The sequence below is a fragment of the Drosophila montana genome, unplaced genomic scaffold, assembly GCF_035044405.1.
Source record: "Drosophila montana isolate Dmon_TW-CO22-7 unplaced genomic scaffold, ASM3504440v1 contig_3529_1, whole genome shotgun sequence".
In the NCBI taxonomy this organism is placed as follows: domain Eukaryota; kingdom Metazoa; phylum Arthropoda; class Insecta; order Diptera; family Drosophilidae; genus Drosophila; species Drosophila montana.
In genome coordinates, this window is record NW_026998408.1 from 284,416 (window position 1) to 302,920 (window position 18,505).

Genomic DNA, 18,505 nt, shown 5'->3' on the forward strand with positions numbered 1-18,505 from the left:
CGGCGGGCAATTATTAAATTGATTTTCATATCGTTGGTGACTTTCGCAATTCTCGGAACACAGACGAACATTAGCCACGGGACCAATGTGACCACAATCAAAGAGTATTCGTATGTGTGTGTGTGTGTGTGTGTGTGCGGAGGGAATTATAGGAATATATATATGCTTATCATGTGATTAGAGGGGCAAACGCCTTGCTAATATTAATCAGGGCCAATAAAATCAGTCGCAATATCAATTGAAGGGTATTTCGGTCGTGATTTCCGATAAAGACAACAACAACAACAAATATATATAGACATGAAAATACTCTGATTTATGACTGACTGCAGTCGAGGAGGGGGGAGGGGGAGGTGCGGGCGCTTGTGGTGGAGGATTTAGATGTGGGTCATGCGCTGCCCGCACACAACTCTTTAAGACTATGATCTGCCCCGCTGTGTTGGCCACAAATAAGCCCAACTGAGCTCTACACAATCGGAAAGTGCACACATATATATAACTATATATATATAACTATATATATCTATATATGTAGGAGGGTTTTTCCTGGCTATCTGACTGGGGATCATGACAAAACCCTCAAGGCTAGAAAGCAGGAATTCTTACTGGTTGCAAAGCGAGCTTTTGATAGAGGCTTAGGCTGGCAGACATATAGACCGACAGGAAGAAAGTCAGAATGGCAGACAGACAGGCAGAGAGACAGAGAGGCAGACAGACAGGGAGGCAGACAGACGGGGAGACAGACAAACAGACAAACAGACAGATGTGCGACAGACAGACGAACAGACAGGGAGACCGGGAGACGTCGGACTAGCAAGTGGAAGATCGCCAGTTCAATTCCAGCAGAAATCGTCAGAGAGACAGGCAGAGCGACGGGGAGACAGATAGACGGACAGACAGGTAGTCAGGGAGTCGGGGAGACGTCGGACTAGCAAACGGGAGATCGCCAGTTCAATACCAGCAGAAATTCTCAGAGAGACAGGTAGAGCGACGGGGAGACATCCCGGGAGACAGGCAAAAAGACAGACAGAAAGACAGTCAGAGAGACGGGGAGACATTGGACTGGCAAGCGGAAGATCGCCGGTTCAATTCCAGCACAATTCTTTAGATTCTAGGTGCCTCTGGCTTTGCATCTGCCTCAAATGCACAACTTTATTAATTTGAGCCGCGCAACGCCGGTTAATTCCTACAAGTTTTGCACATATGTGTGCGTAACAAATCGTTGAAAATTTGTTTTCAGTGTATTCGGCGATAAGCGCAAAGCGCATTACAAATGAAAACTATTGCAGAAAAAGGATTAGTTAAGTGAACCAAAATAAATGAAGTCGGCTTAACAAACATTTCTTTGTACTCGGAATTATTATCAAAGCATTTTCTATGAATTTCATATGCATGCAATATAAAGACAAACACAAGCACACACACGCACGCACACACAGTCAGCCAGGCAGACAGACGGCATTTGGCATTGGCTGGTTTTAGAGCTCGAAGCATTTTCCAGGCGCAAGGATACGCAAAAAACTTTTGTTGCCAACAGTTGGCTCTTTATACGTATGTGTGTGTGAGTGTGTGAGTGTGTGTGTGTGAGTGTGAGAGTGTGTGTGTGTGCGTGTGCTTATGCCTCAATTCACGCAAATTAGCGGTTTGAGTTTTCATGGGTTCTACGCAACGCGCCGCTTAGCTGCGGCTTAGTCTAGAAAATGTTGCCGAGTTCAAAGTTTTTGGAAAGTTTTTTTTTTTGGGCAACTCTCACAAAACGCCAGCTAATAATTGTTGTTGTTGTCGTGGCCGTAAACCGCTTATGAATCATTATAGAATTTTGTCAACTTAACGCGCAAGTTTTGTAGTTCGAGTTCAAAGTGAATGTCTAATTAGCTTAGAGCTGCGTGTGTGTGCGTGTGTGTGTGTGTGTGCGTGTGGACTCACCTCATCCAGGGGGCAGCCGGTGGAGCGGAGCAGCGCATGCGATTGCAGCACAAGCAGCTTGAGCAGCTTGTCCTTGATCTCGCCAAAGGGTGAGGTCTTTGGGCGCAATATGACAATCCGGAGCGTTATCACCGAGGTCAGTTCACCAACAATATCGCTAACCGGCACAGCCGGATTATCAGAGATCTGTTCCAGTGGTATGGGCTTCCAGTGCTTGATGATGAGCGAGCCTAGCAAAGGGAGAGAGAGAGAGGGAGAGGGAGAGAAGGAGTTAAGATTTAGGTCAATAAAGTGTGGAATAAGTCCACTTCTAGCCTAATTCCACTGTCAACATTTCTAACATTTTTTGCATATGCAACATTTGTTTCTAATGTGAAATATGTAGGTTTCCCCATAAGAAAACACATTTTTCACATTCGCCAAAAAATGTGACATTCGCGAAAATTCCACTGTCAACATTTCTTACAATTTTTTCGAATGTAACATTTTTTTTCCTAATGTGTAATATATATGACAACATTTCTTACATTTTTTGCATATGTAACATTTGTTTCTAATGTGAAATATGTACCCCATAAGAAAACACATTTTTCACATTCGCCAAAAAATGTGACATTCGCGAAAATTCCACTGTCTTTTTTTTTTTTTCTAATGTAAAATATATATGACAACATGTTGACAACATTTTTTGCGAATGTGAAATATGTGGCCTGTAGGTTTTCCCATTAGAACGAACATTTTTAACATTCGCAAAAAATCACATGTTACCGACAACGGGCCAATTTGCCAATGGAACCGCAAAATGTGAAGTTTGCAAACATTTTCTGGGGAAAGTAGAATTAGGCTATCACCGAATAAGGCAATACCCTCCCCTCTACAATTTCTTGTACTCACCTCTTGCCGTGTTGGCCACCTCCTGCGAGTAGCCGAGACGCTGCAGCGCCGTCTGGACTATTTCGCTCCAGGGCGTGGCCGCTGCGATGATCACATAGCTGTCCGTCTCGATGTTGGGCCGCCGTTTCCACGGCTGGCGTGTGTCTATGGTGAGCGAGGCGTGCAGCGAGTGCACGGACTCCACGACGCAGTGCAGCGGAAGCGATTTCGCTGCAATTGAGAGAGAGAGAGAGAGAGAGAGAGGGAGAGGGAGAAATTAGAGGGCTGTTTGGAAATTTCATTTTAATAATCATAAATTTGGAGAAGCTTTTAAAGCACTCGAAAAACAACAAATTAGTTGCAAATACCCTGCAGCAGCTATATACACAAAGGGCATGCTGTTTATACAGATGCAAAATAAACAAAAAATATATAAATAAAGTGCCCGAGTTTGATATTTTTGCAAATCAAGTAGTTTGCACTACACTTCAAGTACAAACATTGTTGAAATTCTGATAATAATTATATTTCTTTATAGCACTTCGTATACTCTTTCAAAAGTCAAATATGTATAGAATATAACAAATAGGAATATATATATTTAAAAAATATTTGTATTTATTGAGAATTTGAGAATAAACTGGTTTTTAGGCAGCTCTTTTATCAATTTTTTCTTTTCTTAGTAACTTAAATATTTGCTTGTATAAATAAGAAAAGTTAACTTTTTATTTTCTTTGCTTTGATCTAGGATAGTTGAATTTCTTTATAGCAGTTCGTATACTCTTTCAAAAGCCAGATATATGTAGAAAATACAATATAAGAAAATATATTCTAAAAAATATTTATATGTATTTATTAAACTGAAAAATTATATAAAATATTTTGGAATAAAGAAATAGCTGAAAAAGGAAGCTGTTTGTTTTTTAGGCAGGCCTTTGTCTAGTTTCTTGACTTTGGAACTTAAATACTTGTGGCTATTTACTTGTATTTTTTTTAACCTTCATCTAGGGTATCACAAAGTCGCGCTACTGTGACTAGTGCTAATTACTGCCTAACTCTAGGGCCTGCTGCAACTGCTGCTAATCGGTTTAGTGTTCAATTTGGAACGCTTCAAATGGCGCCAAGTGCAAATCGGCCAAATTAAAATAAGCAATTAAAACATATTTTATATGCTGGCAGACTCCCGCAAATAGAGAGAGGTATTTCAATAAATGATTGCATGCTGCGGTTAGCCGCAAAATGGTTTTAGCCGCTTACGCCTTATATTGGCCCGATTATGAATACATTATGCATAACAGGCTAAATAATTATAAATTAATAATGTGCACTTGCCGCCAACTAACATAGCTGGCCAATTGATTTTGGCAGTGCTTGAGTGAAGGACTCGTAAATATAAAAGAGTTTGTCCGTGAAGAGCTATGCAGAAAAATGCTTTGCGAACGTAAAGCTACGCGTCGAACCAACAAGCAGGAGACACGCCAGTTCAAATCTAGCAGCAATTCAGAACGAAGTTAATGGAACCAAGCTCCGTGAAGAGAAAATAAATATATATATATGTATATTTTTGGGATATGATAAGCGCGTTTTTGTGCCCGTGCAACGTCGGGCAATTTCTTCTAGTCAGAAAAGTAAAGAAGTTAAGTGAATCAATCTCAATAAATAAATAATTATATTATATTTATGGCAAATAATTTGCCTGCACTTCGACTTAAATTGGCGCTTTTTTTGTGCCTGGCAACGCCGGGCAATTTCCACTAGTCAGCCCAAATATGAGTATAATCATAGCACTTCTATATAAAGAAGTTAAGTGAATCAACCTCCATAAATAATTATATATAAATAAATATAAATAAAAAAAATAAAATAAATAAATAAATAAATATTTGCTTGCACTTCGACGTAAATTGGCGCTTATTTTGTGCCTGGCAACGCCGGGCAACTTCTTCTAGTCAGCCCAAATATGATAGTTAGTAGCATAACTATGGCACGCCCATATAAATCGCATTTTGGCCTAAAACACAACACTTTTTTCGCGACCAATTATGTGGAGCTTAAAAATAATTTACCAAAATGTTTGCCAATAGCGAAAACGCAAATGCGATGCTGCCCAATCCAAAGCTGCAAATGCATGCGGGAGGGTCTAGGGAGGGGGGGGAGGGGCATAGGTGCCGTGGACAGAAGCAGCAAATAGGCTTAACGCCCGCGCTGGCTGGCCGCCATAATGGTATTATTAATTATTCCAATTATAAAAATTGTAAGCAGCGCGCGGAGATTGCAGGCGATTGGCATTTGGGCGCGTTTTAAACAGCCAGAAGAACGCGGCCAAAAGTTGCCGCCGCAATTATGCGCGATTTTTACTACAAATAAATATATGTGCATATATACATATGCATATGTTGCCTGCAAATCTTTTAATTGCCATAAAATCCTTATTGGGCATTAAAAATAAATATATCAATTGTATTGAACATACATATGTTCGTGGAAAGCGCATGACATACATACATATATGTATGTACGTGTGTATGTATGTATAAAATAATTGAAAAAGGAATAAACAATTATGTGGAATAAAGGGAGACTAAAGGTATTTACAATATGCTCCGGAACTACAATAAAAATAATGCTGAAAATGTGCTTAAAAAAGTCAACAAGTTTGAGAAGTTGGAAGATTTCTTACAGAATTCTTCAGTCATTTTATAATTTAATTTAATTTTCTTTTTTGTAATCCTTTAAAGAATATCTGTTTAATCTCTTATTATATTTGTGTATTTAAAAAGTTGAATATTAAACTTAAAAAATTCAAAGTAAGGCCTTTGAGAAGTTGGAAGATTTCTTACAGAATTCTTCAGAAGTTCTTTAATTAAATATAATTTTCTTCTTTGCAAACCTTTATATCTGTTTAATTTATCTCTTAATTATATTTGTGTATTTAAAAAGTTGTATATGAAAATATGCTTAAAAAAGTCAAAGAACAGAAGTTGAAAAATTTCTTAAAGAATTCTTCAGAAGCTTTTTAATTTAATTTAATTTTCTTTTTGTTAAGCTTTGTAAATTAAATTCTATATAATCATAGTTTTATATTTTACAAGTTGAATATGTTAAATGACAACAAAAAAAAAAAGGCAGGCATTTAATAAAAATATATCAATCATTTTTTATAGACCTTCTATTTTATATATTATATATATTCTATAATATTCTCTTCGATATATTGAATATTCAAATTTAAGTTAATTTATAATCTCTGATCTGCTGCAGAGTCTATAAAATGTAAAACAATAAGGGCACACGGCATATATTTTTGGGGGCACGTAATCCCGTGTGCCACATGCCACACACACACACAAACACACACACACACGTATACACATATATATAAATATATATTAAAGCCATGCTCGGCGTCCTTTTTGTTGTATTTTAGCGTAATATACGCAATAACGATTTTCACAGCGACATAAACCTGCAAGCTGTGGACTCTGCGTTTTTCGGGGCCTGACCGTTTTTGGCTTTGGCATTATGTTGGGGCCGGGGGCCTGGGGCCTAGAGGCCGCCTTTATAGGTGGCATAGGTGCGCCGACTGAGGCTTTGGCTCCAGAGAACAATAGAGGCAAAATGCGTAGCGCAACCGAATAATAAACTCATTAAATCCATTATCCTGCCGCCACCCCACCCCCACGATTTCGGGGGCTAACACAAAAGCCGATTTCATGTGCATGCATATGTGTATGCCGGGATCTCTCTCTCTCTGTGTGTGTGTGTGTGGCAGCACGCTAATTGTTGCGCTGCACAGTCCCAAAATAGCCGCCAGTTCTGACAGCACTCAAAAATTGGCGCTGATTTTGAATGGGGATTGAGAGGAGGGATGGGGAGGGGGAGGGGGGCTGAGTGCAGCTCTTAAGTAGCCTCCCCCCTCGCCCCCCCGGTCGACTGGGCGGCGCTTATCCTTATTAGCATTATCAGTGGCAAAAATAATCGAGACAGCAGCCGGCGCACGGGCCAAAACAAATTGAATTAAAAACGTTTGAGGCATTAAATCTCAGCCAGGCAGGCAGACAGCCCCGCCCACCCGCCCACCGACCGTTGCCCTAAGCTGACAAACGATTTGTAATGAACTCCACTTGCATAGGCTTAGACGCTGTCGTCGCGCTGACTTCACCCCCGCGCAACCCCGCCCCGCAGCCCGCAACCCGCGACTTTTCCATTTTCTCTCTTATTTTTCGCCCTGTGTCGCAGCTTTAGATTTATTAACCTGCGTCGAAGTCGCAGTCGGCGTCGCTGTCGCGTTGCCAACTCGGCGACGCGCAAAAATAATGAAGTTGCCAATTGTCTTGATGCCGTTTGATTGTGATGTCTTCCTATAATACCCTGTACTGGCAGATTATGTAACATTTGTGAATGTCAAATAAAGCCTAGTTACGCAAGAGATCAAAGCGGAAAGCTGTGCAATTGGTAAGTTTGTCTTGTTATATGCAGAGTACAGGGTATTCAGGCAGCGAGTCGAGGCATTTGCTAAGCTATCTACTGTTAACTCTTCTAGGCTATTCAATAGTCGTGCTAAGTAGACGTTGTTTAAACTATAAGAAATGATCCAAAAAATTAAATTGCTCTCTATATTTACAGGGTATTCCATAGAGGAATGTTCCTATAATACCCTGTACTGGCAGATTATATAACATTTGTGAATGTAAAATAAAGCCTAGTTACGCAAGAGATCAAAGCGAAGAACTTTGTGAATTGTAAGCTAGTCTTGTTAAATGAGGAATACAGGGTATTCAGGCAGCGAGTCGAAGCATTTGCAAAACTATCTACTAAGTAAATGTCGTATTACATATAGGAAATGATCTTAAAAGCTTTACGTTCATATTACATTTTAACAATTCAATAAATTCAATTGCTCTCTATATTTACAGGGTATACCATAGAATAGTTGTAGACACACTACATAGGAATATAAAATATATAATAATATACTCTCGATATTGGACATGGCAAGCCCCTTAAAACTCAAGTCAATAGTTAAGCTTCGAATTAGTTGCCTATGTTTACAGGGTATGCAATAGAGTCGTATATAAATATAATAAAAAAATATATGTCCCCTTCTTGCTTAACGCAGCAAACTCTTCGCGCAGTCAGACAACCTGCGACTAAGCAAGTTCTCATTTAAGACTACAGGGTATTGGAGTAGTCGTGCAACTGTTGCACGCTGGCTCTTGATTACCCTGCAGTGAGTTCTGTCTTTGGCTTATCGCAATCTGAATTGAAAGTTCGAAATAAATGGGATATTTGTGATTCGGTTTTGCTTGTTAGAGACGTCAGCTAAGCCCCTTTTGCGGAGTATGATGCCCTGGACTACTTTTTTGAGGCTGATTGCGCAACAGCCAGAGGCGGCCAATTAGCAGGGGTGAGCGCAAGCCAGCCACCCCCCTTTCCAACCCCCCCCCCCTCTCTGCAAAGCCCAACCCCCCTAGAAGATTTTAATCTTTGAAAGTTTTCGTAGCATTCACGTGTGCAGCTTGGCATGAAATTTTATTGTGGAAATGGCCTCAATGAGACGGTCTCTGTGTGTGTGTGTGTGTGTGTGTGTGTGTGTGTGTGTGAGCCTGGTTGTGCGTGTGTGAGCGCGCTTTTGGCTTTCTTCTAAGAAATTGACCAATTGACTGGCCACAAGCAGCGGCAAGGACAGCAGCCGAGAGACCAACAATAATTATGAATCGCCTACGCACAACATCAAAACGACTTAATCCCCAAGAAAAACACACACAACTGTGTGTGTGTGTGTGTGTGTGTGAGGGGAGGGAGGGGGGGGGGGGCAACTTAAGTGACTGCTGGCCAGGATTATGTAAGTTTTGCAGCTGAAAATATCCTTTGACCAACAAATATTTGTAGTTTTGCTTTTTCCCGGCAAACTTGACCCGAGTCCTGCGGCAGCACGAACTAGGAGGTGGAGGGGGGTGGGGGGAAGGGGGGGGGGTTACGGCTCCTTCGGCTGGCCGAATAAATTGTGTGTATTGTTTATTTATAAGAAAATGTTCATAATTTACTTATTAAAATGATTTTGAGTGATTTGGGTATGAAAATTAAAATTTTACATAGAGCAAAGTTTTAATAACCGTAAAGGATATTTGCCTAATGCGCAAAAGGACATTGCAGGGTGTGGAGGGGGGAGGAGAGGGGGGTAAGGTCCTGCTTAAGCCAAGTGAACTGTGCGGAAATGTTGCTTATCAGTGGCTGGCCAGTGGAAAATGTCGGAAAAATCTTAAGGATTTCAAAAGGACTTAAGTGCCAGGCACATTTGTCGCCGTGCGTGTGTGTGCGTGTGTGTGCGTGTGTGAGCGTGTGTGCGTGTGTGTGAAAGTAAGAGTGACCGGAAATTAAGCAATAGTCTTAAGGAAATTGCCACAAGTTTTTTGGGTGCCAATTTGATGTCCTTTAACCCGACGCCCAACTACAATACTTAAGTTCATATATGTGTGTGAGAGTGTGTGTGTGTGTGTGTGTGTTGCGTGTGTGTGCATTTTTATTTACACTTCAACTTAAGTCCTACTTAATTGCAAACTCTTTTCAGTAGAATTTTTAATGCATGCATTTTAATTTATAATGCCGAGCCAAGCATCGGGGATACTTAAGAACTTTACACACACACACAGTCGCACACACACACACACACACGCGAGTGTGTGTCTTACGCATCGCTGCCTGCTTCTCACACCTTGGACGTTGCATATCCTTGTCTAAGCCCTGCCGCTTGGCATGCCCCCCCCCTCTCATTGTGCCTTGTCTTGCAGCACAATAAAAGGAAAAGAAGATCAGGCTTAACAGTTGGGGGAAAAACACTTGAAAAATGAGGAAAACTTGGAAAATTAATTTGTGCAAAATTTATACACACTATAAAATTGAATGCAAAGTGAAATTCAGGCAGTTTAATATTGACTGTATCATAAAAATATGGAACTCTTTGGCAGACGTAAGATATAATTTGATAAGAAATGAATCTTAAAATTGAACTATTCTATTAACGAATGCAAATATTGATAAGAATTTATTCATATTTAGTCAATAGATTATAGATAGTTGCAAAGTCACTCAAAAGTCACAAGAACTTTACACTGTGCAACAATGCCAAGCTGAGCAACTCGGTAGGTTAGTGTAAAAACATGAAGATTTAAAAGTTTGTTGTATTAAAAAACTTTAAAATAACTAAATATGAAAAAAAAATGAAGAAAACTTGCATAATTAATTTGCCAACATTTATACACACTGTAATTTTGAATGTGAACCGAAATTCACGTAGTTAAATATTGGATGAATTATGAAAAAAAAAATAGGACTATTTGGTAAACTGAGCACAAAGTTTGGGAATTGAGCCCAACTTGAAGACATAAGATACAATTTTAATAATAAATTAAAATTGAAATTGAATTTTTGATTAGAATTTCAATTATTAAGTCCATAAATAATAAATAATTCTAGTTTAATCAAAGTCACAGGAACTTTACACTGCGCAACAATGTCAAGCTGAGCAACTCGTAGGTTAGTGTAAAAACATGAAGATTTACAAACTTGAACTTGTATGAAAAAACTTCGAAAAGTTCGTCTTGACGTGATCTACAAACTTGTTGTTCCTCCCCGTAAGAAGCTGCAAGCTCAGCTTGAACTGAACTGAAGAAGAAGGGGTCAAGAGGTTAAAAGGCGACGCCTCAGTTAACTATTGATTATGGCCGTTTGTGCTAATTTGACGAGGCTTTCGCATAGATCTTAATCCCGCCTCGTTTATTTAGTACATTTTGTATTCTTGCATTTGTCAGTCGGGGAGGGGGGGAAAAACATGTTGAAGACTTTTAAGCGGCTTATAATTAATGCCGCCAGGCATTTTCTAGCTCTTAACGCTTTTCGCTTTCGCGTTAACCCCCCCCCCCCCCTCCCCCCTCTACCCCAGGTGTTTGTTTTGTGTGTGTCAGTAACAAAAACACATAACCGGAAATCAAGGGTTGGGATTGTCGAATAGTCGAATAGTCGAATAGCCAGGTGACTTGGCAACATCTTCGTTAGTTAGTCGAAGACCGAGTCGCAAAATAATCCTAATGAAATAAGCATGGCCCGTAGCGGTAATTTATTTAAGCCCAGCCTCCAAATTGGCCCCAGCTTGGATGGACTCTGCTTTCTCGGGGGCCAAAGGCATTTAAATTGTCTCAACTTTTGTTTGGTTGTTGTGTAATAAATTCATTTTTTCGTCCTTACAGCATGTAAAACTATGCATGTGTGTCCCTGCCTCTCTCTCTCTCTCTCTGTGTGTCCTGTCTTAGATTTAATCCTTTTTGTTGTTGGGCCAATATAGAGAACATGGCAGATATGTTGATTTGGGGGCAGGTGAGGCTCCCGCTCTCCCTCCCGCTCTCTCGTCTGGTTGGAAAAACTAAACTAGCCCCAGCAGAGCAGAGTCCTCTGAATGGATTTTCTTAAGTGGTTCTAAGCTTTGTCTGTGAAGCAAACCAGAAAACATGCTTATACATGCGGCCAAGTGCCGAGTCGACTTCAAGTGCAGCCCGACTCCAGCTCCAGCTCCTGCTCGGGGTCCGGCTCTAGTGGCATTAGCAGCTGCTTAAGGCACTGCAGCACTTCATTAGTTGCGAGAGTTCGAAGACGACACACAACGGAGGGCAAGGACATCCGCAACGAGCTGAGACAATGGCCAACTGCGCACGATAATTGAATGCAGGCAAAGACGCCCAATTCACCCAAAAACAATCCACGACCCACTGTGAACTCTTGAGCCGAGTCGGCAGCCAGAAAAAGGCCATGTGCAACGGGGCAGGAAAATCACAAGAAGTTGCCAAATCCTTACAAAAGGATTATGATGTGTACTTTTGGTCAAAGCACGTTGATGAGTGCCAAACGACTTTCCGTTCGAGTGTTGAGATTTTTACACACATAAAAGTCCATCTATATAAATGTATATATGTATGTATGGAAATGGAAATGGTAATGAAAATGGAAATGTATTCTGTGCGGCAAATTCCTACATAAAAGTAGCCAAAACGAGTCCATTGATTAATTGATGACATTTAAGTATCGCATATCGAATTCAGCTGCAGCAGGGCAAAAGTCGTCTAAGCAAATGCCACAGCTTGAACTCTGACAAAGAAATACCCCGCAATTAGGTTTGGATAAACAAGGGGTATGCTGCAAATTGAGCTACACATATTTTATGCCCCATACTTAATTATCTTTGGATAATATATCTTTCCTATTTGATCTCCTGAATGTAATATACAAAAATTCGGATATTACATATTCCAAGTTCCTGCTTAAGTTTTCCTGATTCTATATTTAACATTTTATATGTGATTTTATTTTCGATATTTATTTTTCAATATCCTATTTTGTATTCTACCATATATTCTAATAAAGGATATTCTATCTTTATGCACAATCTCATGAAGAAATTTTAAGCAGTTTTTAGAAATAGCTTCAATATAATTTTGTGGCTTAGCATTAGGTTTAGCAAATAGGCTTTCATTAGGGAAATTTCATAAAATATTATTGTATAAATAACTTTTGCTTCTTGACTTCTCCCTGACTAATCACCTTAAGGATATTGCATTAATCGCGTGTACAGATCTAAGGAACAAACAAAATGCATTCAGAGAAGCGAAGCCTTAAACAAAGTCCTTTTCAAGTGCTCAAAACAAATATGAATATGTCATGATTGCAAATAAACCGCAAGGATTAAAATTATGAACGCAGGATAAGGCAAACAGACAGAGGCAAACATGTATGCAGTCATGTGTGATCACACACACACACACACGCACAACCAAGTGCAAGGGTGCACAAAAGAAACGCCGGCAAAAAGGATTTTCAATTTTGTCAAATATTATCAAGTGGAGAAGCAGTTGGTTTTTTTGGCTTTTTTTTGATCCTGCGGCAGGCACTGAGTGGGATTTAAATGTCGATAATATGCGCAAACAGAACCGAAACCGAAACCGAAAGGACAATTCGTGGCGAGTCAGAAATCGACTTGAACCAGAAATAAGCGCACCAAACAAATGTCAACGACCAATAGGAGTTCAAAATCCACACACACACACACTCTCGCACAACCCAGCCACAAATGTCAAGTCACATTATCACACTTGCATACGCTTTAAACTGCGAGTCGAGTGCCATTTGCCATCTGCTCGAATCGATCAGAGCGCTTTTTTTTCAAAAGGACATCTTAGAGCCTGGCCCATTGTTAGAGAAGTCGTTCGAGCAGCTTAGCAAATGCGTACACTGCGAGAAATTACTGTGGACGAATGTAAAAGTAAATTAAATGAAGAGTATATGACAGTTATCTTTAGGCTCTTTCATTTCTGGCATAAAACGTCACAGCAAATAGTTTGGCAACTGTGTAAGAGATGCCCAAAAGGAGTTCATTTATTTTCCAACGGATTTATTGTAATTTATAACCTTGCAGAGGGTATTTTAATTTTGTCACGAAATGTGTAACGCCTAAAAGGAGACATAAATATATATATTTCCTTGATCAGTGCATATATGCGAAATCCTATCAAAATCATATTGCTGCCATAGGAACGATCAGTCCAAAATGAACTTGTGCTACGGAAAACTTTTTCGTTTTCGAAGATATCTTGACTAAAATCGGCATTTATTAGTTTTACTATGCTCCCTATATAAATGCAAAATCTTATTAATATCGGACCACTATATCATATAGCTGCTATAGGAACGATTGGTCGAAAATGTGGTTCTTGTATGAAAAACTTTTTTGTTTATCAAGATATCTTATCTAAACTCGTCATTTATTGGTTTCAGGAAGCTCCTCACATGTCTGCAAAATCCTATCAACACCGGACCACTATATCATATAGCTGCCATAGGAACGATTGGTCGAAAATGGGCTTCTTGTATGAAAAACTTTGTTGTTTATCAAGAAATCTTATCCAAACTCAGCATTTATTGGTTTCAGGATGCTCCTCACATGTATGCAAAATCCTATCAACACCGGACCACTATATCATATAGCTGCCATAGGAACGATAGGTCGAAAATGTGGTTCTTGTATGAACAACTTTTTTGTTTACAAAGATATCTTATCTAAACTTAGCATTTATTGGTTTCAGGAAGCTCCTCACATGTATGCAAAATCCTATCAACATCGGGCCACTATATCATATAGCTGCCATGGGAACGATTGGTCGAAAATGTGGATCTTGTATGAAAAACTTTTTTGTTTACAAAGACATCTTATCTAAACTCGGCATTTATTGGTTTCAGGATGCTCCTCACATATATCAAAAATCCTATCAACATCGGATAACTATATCATATAGCTGCCATAGGAACAATCGGTCGAAAATGTGGTTCTTGTATGAAAAACTTTTTTGTTTATCAAGATATCTTAACCATACTCCGCATTAACTATTTTCCCAGTTACGAGCAGAGCATTATGAGCATGAAGAGAAGGTTCGGCCTGCAAGGATATTAAATCTTCGGCGTGCCGTAGATGATGATGAAATGTTTTGAAATCTTTTGTCGACTGACTTATTTTAAGAAAGTTTCTACTACTTAGTATAAACAAATCAGAAATCAATTTGCCATTTTTGAACCATACAATAAACATTTATGAATAAACTAGAAAAGACTATTTGAAGTAATATTTTTTAAATTTTTTTGCGACTAAGTTTTCGAGAGTTGTTAAAAAACCCGTCAAGCTCAACCCTACAGCAACAGTGAGCGTCAGCAGTTAGCAGTCGCAGTCGCAGTCGCAGTCTCTGTTGCAGTTGCAGTCGCAGTCTTGCATTGGGAGTCGTCTTGGTTGTCGCTGGCGTCGTCATCGCAGTTGCCACACATGGCGGCAACCTTAATCACTTTAGTTATCAATATTACTTATTTACGTTGCTGCTACTTAACGCTTAAGACGCTTTGGCTTTTATGCCAGTTCCTCTCTCCGTCTGTGTGTCCAACTGAATTATAGCACACATATATACTATATATATATATATATATCGATGTGTGCAGATATGAGCTGTAGCTGTGCGGCCGTGGCGCTGCTCTAGCATTACATTTGCGTTTAAATCTTCCTGCTTAAAGCCAAACAAAGTCTTCTTCGTCGAGGAGCGGCAAGCGAGCGAGCTGCGAGCCCATTGATTCAATTAAGAGGCAAAAGCCGCCGAGGCACGGCAAAACAAAGGCTGCCAGAGATATCTACACACGCTATATATAGATTCATGTACAATCAGGTGGGGTATATAAGGTGTGCTGCTGCTGCTTCTTTTTAAAATGTGGAAACAGAATACGCATACGCCTAGTTGCCAATGCGAGAGAGAGAGGCAGAGAAAGAGAGAGAGAGAGAGAGGGACTCGACTGTGCATTGATTAATATAATCCGCTTGAAGACGCTTCGCGCTGCCGCTTTAAGTTACACCCCACCGACAAATGGGGGAAGGGGGGGCCTCACCTGGCCACAGTTTTAAGTACAAGTTAATGGTGCTTATGCATATTACCCAGAAGCGCGCGGGGCTCCATGCCATATCGAGGCCGCATTAATACCCACAACTGATTTTTCTTTTATGCCATATTTTTTTTCTCTTTCTTTTCATTTGTTCGCTGTGGTTGCTGTTGTTGTTTATATACCCATTAAAAATGGGTAATAAGGGTATAATGATTGTGTTTTAATGTAAAAGGTAAAGCATATTCGAAGTAATTAAGCTTATATATTCATTTGTATGGAAGGTGTAGACGAGAATATATATTATATGAGTTAATCTTTCTTCTCTTTCATAATATCGATAAATATCGATTTTGGACCCTTGAAATTGTATAGGGACCTGAGCTCAAGGAGCAAGAAGCAAAGACGATCGTGAAGTCCATTATTCGACATGAGAAAATTATTTTGTATTTATCATATCATTTCGAAATCCTTCTGCATTTTCATAATATCGATAATTATCAATTTTGGAAACTTCAAATTGCATAGGAATCGGAGCGAGAAGCAAAGGCGCTTAGTGAAGTCTTTTATTCGACTTGAGAATATTATTTTTCTATATCATACGCAAAATGAGTTTATCATATCATTCGAAATAATCATAATATCGATAAATATCGAATTGGCACCCCTCAAATTACATAGGAATCGGAACAGGAGGAGCAAGAAGCAAAGTAGCTTCGTGAAATTCATTGTTAAACATGGGAATATTATTATCCTATATCATATGCAAAACGAAATCTTTCTTCTCTTTCATAATATCGATAAATATCGATTAATATCGTTTTTCAGACATAGTTGAGTGTAATTTTTGGACCCCTCAAATTGCATAAAAATAGGAGCTGCCGAAGCTAGAAGCAAAGTCGCTTCGTCAACTCCATTTTAATGTGTCTGCATAGAATAAAGGTTAAGCAGAGTATCTACTAGTCGTGCATGCCCGTTAAATGCGCTCCTCTTGTTGTTGTCAAGTATTTCGCTGTATTTTAAATCGATCCAATGGCAAAGCGTCTTTGTGCCGCGCGCTGCGAGTGCGCGACGGCGGCGGCTTAATCCGCTGCCAATGAACTGCGGCGGCGGCTGCTGCTGCTGTTGCTGCTGCTGCTGTCGCTGCTGCTGCTGAGGTCGCCAGATGAGCGGCTTTCAATGCTTTTGAATTTACGCTGAACGGGGGTAGGCGTCGAGGGAGGGGGGCGTGGCAGTGGCAGTTAGGGCTTGCATGAGTCAGTGCGGGCCGCTGCCAGGTTTATTAGTGCGGCAGCTCCGCCTCCTCCTCCTCGTCGTCGTCTACTCAAGCGACTGCCTTGGCAGAAGGATGTCCTTCTTCTTCTTCTTCCTCTTGTTGTTGTTGTTGTTGTTGTTGTTGTTGTTGTTGGTGTCGGTGTCGCATTTGCCATTTCGCATTGGTATTTTGGTATTTGGGCTTTGTCTGGTGGGGATGAAATTTGATCCGCGGCCGCGCGCGTATTTGCATTAAGCGTAACCTTTCGCTGCTGCTGCCACGACAGCAGCAGCAACAACAACAACAACAACAACAAGCACAAAGGGTGCGCTGGCAGCGCTGCCAAGGAGCTTAATTTGAGGAGGGATTTACGCTGTGGCATTATAATTCTTTCTTTCTTTGCCCTCGCTTCTCTTCAACTTATTTCTCTTTCTTTATTTTTTTTTTTATTTATTATGTGCTCTGTGCTGGCATCTTATTGTTGGCATTCCCCTCCCCATCCCCAACCCCACCCCCTCCACGCCCTACGCCTTGTTTTTTTGTTTTTGCTTTTTATTAAGCAAATTTCAGTTCAGTTTTTCAGTTTTGCAGTTGCATTGATTAGTTGTTCCGCGCGGATTAGTTGCATCGGTTTACGCTTTTACACACACACACACACACACAAGCCCAACCACAGTCGTAGCCACACACAACAAACAACAAACAACACACACACACACACACAACACAGCTGACAGCTTAAGTCCAAACAGCAACAAAAACTAAAGCTCGCGCTAAAGATATGTGCGGTGCTAGATACCTCTTAAAATCTTAAACATTTATCCGCGCGTATTATGTGGCAACTCTGGCTAATTGCCAGGCCGCATTAAGCGTGGCCAACACACACACACACACACACACACACATATGTAACATTTGTTTTTGTTGCTTTGCGGTGGGCTTTAGTTGGGGCTGGGACTTTGCTTCGCTTCGCTTTGGATGTGTGTGTGAATTGAGTGTAGTTACTTTTTTTAATACCCTGAACTCGTTGAGGATGGGTAAACTGGGTATATTGTTTTTGTGTGCAAATGTGTGCAACAGGCAGAAGAAGCACATATCGATTTATAGACATGGTTCTTTAAGCATAGCTCGAATGTAATGGGAGATAAATATTCCATGATATGTCAGGTTCCCTCTTGTATACCTATTGTAATCATAGATCAGGAATATTTTACTTTTAATAGTAAGGAATCTCTCTTAGGCCGTCGGGCGATATTTGGCTTGAAAGAGAAGTGTCCACATTTTTTAAGACTTTTCCATATAATAGCCACCTTCCTTTCTTAAGAAATAATGGAAAAAATCTTTAAGGTGCAGACTTGCGCTTTGGTATTTACCTACTATTATATGCCATATTTAAGATCCGAAAATTTCATTAAGATCGGACTATAAGCACCGAAGTTAATTAGAACTTGCGCTAAGGTATTAACATACTAATATATGGCATCAATGTGATCAACAAATTGCAATAAGATCGGACTCTAAGAGCCGAAAGTAACTAAAAATTCCTTTTCCATAGAAAAGATTGTAGGCGCAGAGCCACAGCGTATCTGCTAGTCGGTCACTGCCAGCTAGAGTATTTATATACTATTGTTATACACCATATTTAAGATCAGAAACTTTAAAAATGATCGGACTGTAAGCACCGAAGTTAATTAGAACTTGCGCTAAGGTATTAACATACTAATATATGGCATCTATGTGATCAACAAATTGCAATAAAATCGGACTCTAAGAGCCGAAAGTAACTAAAAATTCCCTTTTCCATAGCAATGATTGTAGCCGCAGCTTGGCGCTGGGTACAGAGTATCTGCTAGTCGCTCACTGCTCTCTTATTTGTCTTGTTTTTTTTGCACAGTTGTTTTTGTTGGTCTTTGTCAGTGCCATCAACATCAACACCATCTGCGGTATTCAATTTAAGGGGATTAACTGCTAATTTTTTGCGATTTCACTCAATGC

At 40.0% G+C, this 18,505-nt stretch overlaps 1 protein-coding gene across 3 annotated transcripts in view; it reads right to left on the reverse strand.

Moving 5' to 3' along the window:
- Positions 1–18,505, reverse strand: part of dve (SATB1_N and homeodomain domain-containing protein dve) — a 102,123-nt gene that overhangs the window by 5,588 nt on the left and 78,030 nt on the right. For all 3 annotated transcript variants that reach the window (XM_064692225.1, XM_064692224.1, XM_064692226.1), the window contains 2 exons: positions 2,821–3,030; positions 1,927–2,156 (listed from right to left, as the gene is read on the reverse strand). In XM_064692225.1, the coding sequence (XP_064548295.1) occupies positions 1,927–2,156; positions 2,821–3,030 (440 nt within the window). The remainder of the gene's footprint in view (positions 1–1,926; positions 2,157–2,820; positions 3,031–18,505) is intronic.